The following is a 9,305-nucleotide window of genomic DNA, read 5'->3' as shown; positions in this document are numbered from 1 at the left end:
TTAATTATTCAATTGGGAATTCAAAATAGTTTCTGAAACCGATCTGTAAGCTCTGCTAGGTCCCATTGGGTCTCGGGAATGACAGTGGTCTTGTTCACAGGGAGGGTTTTTTTCCCCTCCTTTCTTCTTTCCTTCTTTTATTTCCAGTTTCTGACCATGAGATGCCTGTCAGAGCGGTGACTTAAGCATGGGGTTCTAACCAAGAGGCAGGTGTTTCCAACAAACACCCCAGTGGCTTTGTGAGAGGAAAACTAGGCTCTCTGCTCTGGTCAATACTTACAGTCCCAGACACCCCGAGGACTGATTCTACTTTGTCCTGTAAGGTTGATATGAGTCAGAATCTAACTGATGGCAATGGGTTAAGGACTTCTTATTTGAGTCAATTTCTAATAGTGTGTTGGTTTGTTGTGGTGGTGTGTATTGTGTGGAGGGGTCTTTTTACCTCTTTGCCAACTCTTATCATACTGGATTTATCCATAATTCTGATTTGGAAATTTGTATTTCTCATCTGGTTTAAGTATTTCCTTCAATAATTACCTCGTCTACATCCTTTATTTTGGTTCTTCTACCTTTCTGGAGCCTTTATTATCTAGATGGTGACTGTTCTGGAAAAAATCCACAGACTAGTGTTTCCCATTTCCACCTTTCTTATACCATCTGTCACAGACTCAGAACCGCATGTAGTTCTTCTCTGTCCTGTAGGGTTACTGCTGACTTGTGGTATTTAATGGAGTTGACTTGACATCACGGGGGTAGGTTTTATTTATACTGTCTTTTGTTCAACATCTGGACCAGATGGAAGATCCTGTAATGGATTTTTTTTTTTTTTTTGCTTTTAACTTTTTCTACCGCATTTTTAATTTCAGAAGATCAATTTGTTTGTTTGTTTTCTGTACAGAAATTCTGATTTGTTCCCCCTTAACTCCTCTTATTCTTTATTGCACAGATTACAATTTTCTTTTCATTTCATCCATATCATGTAACTGCCTACCTACCTATATCAAAATTACCTGCTTGATCGCGGAAGGACAGTTCAGAACCAAATGGGTTCCCAGTTTCTTTTGTATCATCAGAAGAGGTCAAAATGGTCCCTGCATCATTTCCTCATTAGTTTTATAAGTCAGTTACTAACTCTAATATGCTTTTCTAAAATTACTAATGTTTTCTTCTCTGGCGTGTGTGTGTGTGTGTGTGTGTGTGTGTGTGTGTGTGTGAGTTGTTTCCTGTCTGTTTTATCCCTTGCTTTTACTACAGAAAGCCAAAGTAGCTCTGTGTTTTCTCTGTTGTATGACCCTATGGTAATTTGATACTAAGAAAGTAGACATTTTTTTCTGGAAACCCATATCCGAGGATAACATTTTTGTCCATAGTTCAAATCCAGAAAAGCTGTTCTCCTTTACCTTTAACTTTGACTTGGTGAGATTGCATTCGTATTGTAGAATAATTCCTGAGAAATTAGCATTTTAATATTACATTGTTCAAAATCCTTGATTACAAGATGCACGTCTGTTGTAAAGGTTTTCTCCAATTTCGACCACTAGTGATTAATTTTTAGCACAAAGGTATTACCCATGTTTTGGTGTACTTATGCTTGTATATTTGTGTTTTTCCATATAATATTGGCCCAAAGACTCAAAATGCAATATTGAAATATTCTATAGACAAAATATTAAACAGTGCAGGAAGCCTCAAAAGAAGACAGGAAGACTACACCGTCACTGTGCGTGCAAGGACTGTAGAGAGTCCTTCATATAGCAGGTTGCAGACAAGCAGGAACCAATGGTGCTGAAGGAAGAATTCCATGTGACACTGAATACATTAGCCAACATCTAAGCTCCAGGAGTTGATGGATTATCCATTGCAAGGTTTCAGCAAGCTAATGAAGCACTGGAAGCACTCAGTCATTTATGCCAAGACATTTGGAAGACAGCTGTTTGGCCAAATGACTGGAGGAGGTCCATATTCGTGCCAATTCCAAAGAATTGTGACCCCAAGATGCTCAAACAACAGAAGATAATCATTAATATCGCACACAAGTAAAATTTTGCTGAAGATCATCCAACAGCAATTGCAGCAGTATATTGACAGGGAATGCCAGAGGTTCACATCCAATTCAGAAGTAAACATGGAACAAGGAATATTATGGCTGATGATCTTGGCTGAAAGCAGAGAATATTAAAAATATGTTTACTTGTGTTTCATCGAATATGCAAAGACACTTAACTGTGTGGACCATGACAAACCTTGAGAGGAATAAGAAATGCAGAACACAACACTTTGCTCATGAGGAACCTGTGCAGGGATCAACAAAGGACCACTCCATGGATTGAAATCCAGAAAGCTATACATCAAGGTTGTTCCCTCTCAACACACTTATCCAGACCCTATGCTGAGCCAACCATCAGAGAAGCTGGATCATATCAAGATGAGTGCAGAAGGTTTTTTAACCACCCAGGATGTGAAGATGATACACTTGCTGAAATTGAGGAGGTCTTAAAACACTTGCTGGTGGAGATCAAGAATTTCAGCCTGCGATATGGATTACAACTCAATGTAAAAAAGTCCTCACAACTGGACCAATAGGTAGCATCATAAAAAACAGAGAAAAGATGTCCGTTGTCAAAGACTTTCTCTTGCTTGGATTGATAGTCAGTGTTCCTGGGAGCAGTGTTCAAGAGCTCACATGGCCCACGGCATTGGAGCAACGTGTGGCACCACACCTCTTTAAAGTGTTCACACGCAAGGCTCTGATTTTGAGTTAGGGTGCACCTGCCACAAGTCATGGCATTTCCCATGGCCGCATATGCATGCGAAAGTTGAACAATGAATAAGAAAGAGCAAAGAAGAATAAATTCACAGGAATTGTGGTGTTGGTGAAGAATATTGAAAATATCATGAACTTCCAAAGGAACAAATAAATCTATCTTCCATGAAGAACAGCCAGAGTTCCTTAGTGGCAAGGATGGCCAGACTTCATGTCACAAACTTTGGACATATTGGACATATTGGAGGGACCAGTCCCTAGGAAGGGACCTCATGCTAGACAAAATAGATGGGCATTGCCAAAGAGGGGGACTCGTGACAAAATGAGTGGCCACAAGGCAGCCACCATGGGCTCCAACAGAAGAACAATTCTGAGGATGGCCCAGCAACAGGTGCTGTCTCCTGACAGCAACAACATTAGTACTTTGGGGGCCTGTTGGAAAGGGCGACAGTTGTGGTTGTTCTTTTCTTTCACCAGTATGAGTTTGGTGCAGTCCTCTATTTACCTGTGGCTCCCACACTTGATGATTTGGGAGCGATGTCATGTGCAACGTCTGGCACGCTCATTTTCTCTTGAGCTTCAGAAAAGTGTTGGATTTTTCAACACAGGTCGGATTTTCCGATGCTGGGGGAAAGGTGAGGCTTTCTACTCCCCCGGGCCTACAGTCTCAGAAACTCACAGGGAAAGAAGTTCCACCCTGTCCGAAGGGGTTGCTCTGAGTTGGCACCCACTTAATGGCACTTGGTCAGGAAGTTTGTTGTTTGGCAGTGTCATGGCCTGAAGTTTGGCCCGTGAAACCCAAGGTCAGTAGTTTGAAACCACCTAGCACTTTGTGGAAAAAAAAGATAAGGCTTTCTACTCCCCCAAAGATTTACAGTCTCGGGAACTCATCAGAATGGTTCCAATCTGTTGTTCTGGGCAGCTGTGAGTCAGACTGGATTAGGGGTCAGTGAATGAGTGAGTGAGCTAGACACCCACACCACCCACTGCATGTTTGTCTTCATGCACGTATGACCCACAAGGTCTACTAACAGACATAGGATTTCACAGCTCCGAATTACATGAAATAATTTAGCAACGATTCCCTCCAGCGCGCGTGAGCAGCTGAGCACAGCCTCCCTCACAATGAACCAGAGGGATGCTGCTGGACGTCTTTGCCTGGTTCCTTGGGGTCCCCTTCTCTGAACATGCTATGGTTTATGACCACGCACAAAGATATTTATTTTTAGCGCTTGCTGCTGACTCTAGAGCATTTTGAAATGCTTAGAATATACATTGTCGTAGCCTTCATGCTGCAGTTTATCCTCATTTGCTGAAGATAAGAGGGAGAAAAAACCTTATGGTTTGAAATAAATATATCTGAACAATTCATCTGCCCTAATACATTTACCTTACTTCAATTCTTAGGGACCCATTTTCTGCCTTCTCATTTTGACACCTTTAAAATAAGTCTACATTTTAAAAATATAAGATCATAGTTTAACGGGCAACACTTTTGCCTTTTAGTGATCTACAGACCAAATTGGCTTCTTATAACAATGATAAAAATCGGTATGATATAAACAAAGTATCAGTTATAAATATACAAACCAGGTCATTCATTGCATAATAATGTGTCCTAGTTACCAATGCCTCTTTTTTACTGTTACAAACTTCAGGACATCATCAGGGTTCTCCCGGAACTAAGGCAAACAACACAAACCCTCACTTCCACCTCCTCTATTTTTACAGCTGTGCCATCTTCCCTATCTCAACGGCACCTGCAGCCTCTTCCCGAGGCTCCTGGTGGTGTGTGAATTACACAAGGAGATCCTCAGGGCAGCCGTGGACGACGGCCATCCTGCTTTACTGGGCTCACTATGCCGGCCACCCTCTTCCTGTCCCATTCTGTATTCATTCAAAGGTTCATTATCCTGTGAGGCTTCATCTGAGGGTCAAACAAATAAATGATTGCAACCCCTGTAATAAAGCATTTTAAGTTCTTGTCTCCGCCACCAGTAAGACTCCTTCCTTTCATATTTTGCTTTCTTCCCCCAAGCATTTGTAAACTGCTTTATGGATGTGATATACATGTTTATGTAGGCCCTCATTTAATTTTCACAATACATGTGTGTTGTATGGCAGGACTGATTCTATTCTCATTTCATAGAGAAGTAAAGAGTGCTTACAGAGCTGGCAGCAGTTTTCTGATTTTAATTTATTTCTATTACTCTGAATCAATTTTGTTTTCTTCTCCATTTTGCCTTTTAATAGCGTGACTCAGTGTGTCTAGACTACTCCAGTTATTTATGAGTTTGCACTTAGTTACATTTTAATAATGAGCTTGACCGAACAAGAGTATTTTTCAGTAGTTTAATTCATTTTCATTTGAACTTGAGGAATATTACTATAAATTTATTGCTTAGAGGAGGGAAGGGATTTAATAGCTGTTTCAACTAGAAATAGAAAAAGTTAAAGTATCTCTCAAACTATCATTGACCTTTTCGTCTATAACATTTTTTCAATATCTCTTTTATTTCTAGTTATGTTTCGGCTTTATGATACAGATGGAAATGGCTACCTGGACAGTTCGGTAATTTTTTCTTCCAATTTTCTGTGAAAATTTCAGTCGTTTCTTCTGAAAGATGCAATGAATAAATTTATAGCTATTACCACAGAAGCCACACTCAATGTAATTTCCATGTACTCATCCAGCGTTCTTACCGTCTAGCTCTTGGAATGAAGAGTGACCTGTGAGAACTGGTCGCATCAGGACTGTTCTAGTGAACAGTTTTGCTACAGAGCCATCACTCCTTCTTCTATCCTGAATTTAGATAAAAAACAGAGATTCCAACTCAGCCCGAGTAAAACATAAGATAAATGTGAGCCCATTGAGCAAGCGGGGTGGGGAAGCTATCAGTGAGATTCAACACTAAGGAAAATGCGAATATAAGTAGTAGTTAAAGGAATTTGCATCAATTTACTTATTTTCCTAGTTCCTCTCTTCCTCTTTTCAGTCATATATGTTCTGAAATAGATTTAGCGATTGCTTCAAACAATTCCTTTCAAAAGTGTCTCACTCAATTTTGCATGCAAGGTGTTCTTTATCTGTTCATTTATTTGTAAACATCATAGAAGAAAAGTGCCATGTGTGCAGGATGAAAAGATTAATCACGTTTTAAAATTTGTCCTGTGATTTAGGTAACAAGAGTAATGAAGTGATTTTTAATTTAAATAAGTGCAAATTATTCACAGTTTCCAGAGACGGTCAAATTAGACACTAACTTCTGGAGCACAAATGAATAAGTCCCTCTTAAACCCATCTCAGTTTCCATCAAGGCATTTATCTTATTGGCTCCCAAAACAGTGGGTATTTTAGATTATGCCTTGTCCTCTTGCAGGACAGATAAGCCTATGAATGAACAAATGTCAGTATAGAAATTTTCTAACACATAGGTTCATTAAAAGTGTTTTGAGACATTCAATATTGATTCAAATAACCATTCCCCCTGACAGTGACTGCGTCCTTGGCCATAGAGTTGGAGACATTTTTTATGAAACAATGCTTAAGATAATGGTACATCAGTTTCCCTAGTGAGAGATAAAAGTAAATTGATGCTGTGATTGTGAGATTTCTTATGATTAACTCTGTAATTTTGAAGTGCTATTGTTTCTAAGTGACTGGTAGTCTTTAGTTTTCCATTTAGGAATATTAAGTCACATGATAAATTAGCTCATTACCTGACAACATTCCACAGGAAGGAATTTATATTTCTTTGAAATGTTTCAAAATGCTATCTTTCTTACACTAAAGCAAATGTATTACACTACAATAAAGGTATATTTTACTTAGTTTTTCTTTTTAGCTAAATCAAAAAGATGTTTCTTTACTAGGTTTTATGCCTGGACTGACAAATGATTTCGGAATTCAGTCAAATGTTTTTGTGTTGCTCTTTGCCCCGCCCCCCCTTTCATGTCTACTAGATCACTAGGAGTATTTATGACTATATTCCCATTATTGAAAATTGAGCTGTGAATACATAAATATGCTTGTATATGGTCAAACTAGTTTCATTTTCAATCATAAAATCCTGGGTTTAATTTCTAAAGTGTTGTCCATACCGTCTCTCACCCAGTGTGTTTTCTTTGTTTCTCGTTTTGTATTGGCATGTAATTTCCATACCATACATTTCGATAGTTCAATTATATTAAGGCGGGTTGTGTGATTGTCACCACACTAAATTTTAGCGCATTTTCTCCTTTCCTGTAGTCATTTCGGTTAGATCCCCATATCCCCCAACGTACCCGACCAAGTCCCTAGATAATTGGTTCATAGAAACCAAAATCAGGAAACAAGCAAATCAGCAGCAACAACAAAACAACAAGCCAACAACCACGGCAAAAAACCCAACAACAACCGAAAAATCCTCAATCAAAAAGAAAGCAGGAAATAGTAAAAACTGGAACAAATTTAAAATGGATCAAAGGGAGACAAATGACAAAGTTCTACATTTTAACCTAGCTAGTTCGGCCATGACCGACTTTACAGCTCTTTCTTGCTGAGAGCAAACCTCTTCACGTCTCCGGACCGTGGCCAGAGAGGGTTTCCTGGGGCTGCAGCCAAGTGGCAGACACCACAAAGGGACTGGGCGCTTCTGCCCTCTTCCATGGTCTTTTGCAAAATGGGTGATTAGAATTTACGTTCTAATACCATTCCTCTGTCCAGATTTGGATTGTATCATTTCTAATTCTTGGATCACACAGGCTGTTGTGCTTCCTCTGTGTGACCATAGTTGATGCCTCACTTAGATGGCTGGGAGAAGGCTTTGCTCTCCCAGACTCGGTTCTTTCTGATGCGCAGGCATCCTCTTCCTCCTTCACCACAGTTTCCTAAGCACTCCTCTCTTCAGCGATTGCTCCATGAGGTCAGCTATCAAGTAGGGCCATGTCTTAAGAGCCAATGGCTCTTTGATTAGGGCTATGATTAAGTGTGAGCCCCAAATCCACTCAAGAGTATGTTCTCTTAAATATCAGGTTAAAATTACACCTTTTGGAATGTTTGTTCTGGAAATATTAAATTGAGAAAGCTCACCATTTAGAAGCAAAACCAAGTGAAAACTGATAATTTGTAGAATGAGCACCATATCTAATAATAGTAGCTAAAGTTTACTTGTAACTTACAATGTGCCAAACACCAAATTAAACATACTTTCTATATCAACAGGTGTAATCTTTATGGTACTTTCATGGAATAGACAAACCTAGACTACCCCTTTTTATTAATAAGGAAATTGAAACATAAGAAAGGTTAATTCTCTGTCTAATATATATAGTTATTACTACCTGGGGGATGTAGAAGGAGATATCATAAAAGCAGCTAATACATGTTCAACCCTATTCTCTTACTCTTTTTATATTTTAGTCATGCTAGAAAGATTCACTTTATTTATTTAACCAATTTTGAAGTTACCAGCATTTTAAAAAGTCATGCATCATCTTTTCTAGAGATAAGCAAACTCAAACTATTAAATAAATATGTATAGGCAATGTTTTAATTTGTTTAGCCAAGTCATGTATTAACTAGCAGTTCTTCAAAGACTTGGCATCTGAGGAGACTCATATGAAAATTCAAAATCCCATCTCCTCAAAAAATAAACTCTGCATATACTTAGCCTCCAGACCTTGACCCTGAACACTTTTCATGCAGAACAAGCTATCCCCCCAAAAGGCCATAACAGTTGATATAGTTCTTAGAAGCAAAACAAAAATAAACCTCTCAGTTGTCCTCAAACACTTCCTTCCACCCTTCCACACCTGTTTTCCAACCCTGGGTCAGGAGAGTGAGTGACTTAAAAAATAGCAGTTGGTGGGAACACGTAGGCTCCTACTAAATCAGACCTTCTTTCCTTCCGGTAGAGGAAAATCTTTCTTTGCATTATTGCACCCTCTCCTGGCGACGACTTCAAGACAATGTGCAACATGAATTTATATTCAAGCTCCTGTTTCCTACACAGGAGGATCAGGGTGCAGTCAGCAATGGGTTAAGTGCTTGCTTACACTTCAAAAGGTTGGCAGCTCAAACTCCCCCAAAGATCTTTGAAGAAAGACCTCAAGATCTGCTTTGGAAGATCACAGCCTTGAAAATCTTGTGTTCTGGGACACAGTTTCACTTTCATATGGGGGCTTGATGGCAATTTGCTTATTTTTTAGTTTTAGTTTTGTTTTTTCTTGTGCACTTGATGAGAACATAAAAGATCTATCCAAATTATTTTTTATGTTTTAAATATATATATATATTATATATCGTCCCTTTTCTTTTGAGTTACATGTTGAATAAGACAATTCCTATAAGTCACAGATGGAGAACTTTCAACCAACGTGTATTATGTCTGACTGCCTTACTCTACATGTCTCTTTGTATCTTCTCCAGGAGCTGGAGAACATCATCAGTCAGATGATGCATGTTGCAGAGTACCTTGAATGGGATGTGACTGAACTTAATCCAGTAGGTATATCAAAGATTTCCCTGTTCTCTAAATTCCCTAAGGTTGGTCTATCTATC

At 39.0% G+C, this 9,305-nt stretch overlaps 1 protein-coding gene across 4 annotated transcripts in view; it reads left to right on the top strand.

Annotated features, from left to right (window-relative positions):
• The window catches only part of DGKB (diacylglycerol kinase beta), a 788,541-nt gene that overhangs the window by 197,963 nt on the left and 581,273 nt on the right, over positions 1 to 9,305 (top strand). For all 4 annotated transcript variants that reach the window (XM_045288861.1, XM_045288860.1, XM_045288859.1 and 1 more), the window contains 2 exons: positions 5,287 to 5,336; positions 9,174 to 9,248. In XM_045288861.1, the coding sequence (XP_045144796.1) occupies positions 5,287 to 5,336; positions 9,174 to 9,248 (125 nt within the window). The remainder of the gene's footprint in view (positions 1 to 5,286; positions 5,337 to 9,173; positions 9,249 to 9,305) is intronic.

The sequence above is a fragment of the Echinops telfairi genome, unplaced genomic scaffold (assembly GCF_000313985.2).
Source record: "Echinops telfairi isolate 266 unplaced genomic scaffold, ASM31398v2 ScPeMD7_23;HRSCAF=83, whole genome shotgun sequence".
Taxonomy (NCBI): Eukaryota; Metazoa; Chordata; class Mammalia; order Afrosoricida; family Tenrecidae; genus Echinops; species Echinops telfairi.
Note: the sequence above shows the minus strand (reverse complement) of the source record. Positions and strands in the feature narration are given on the sequence as shown.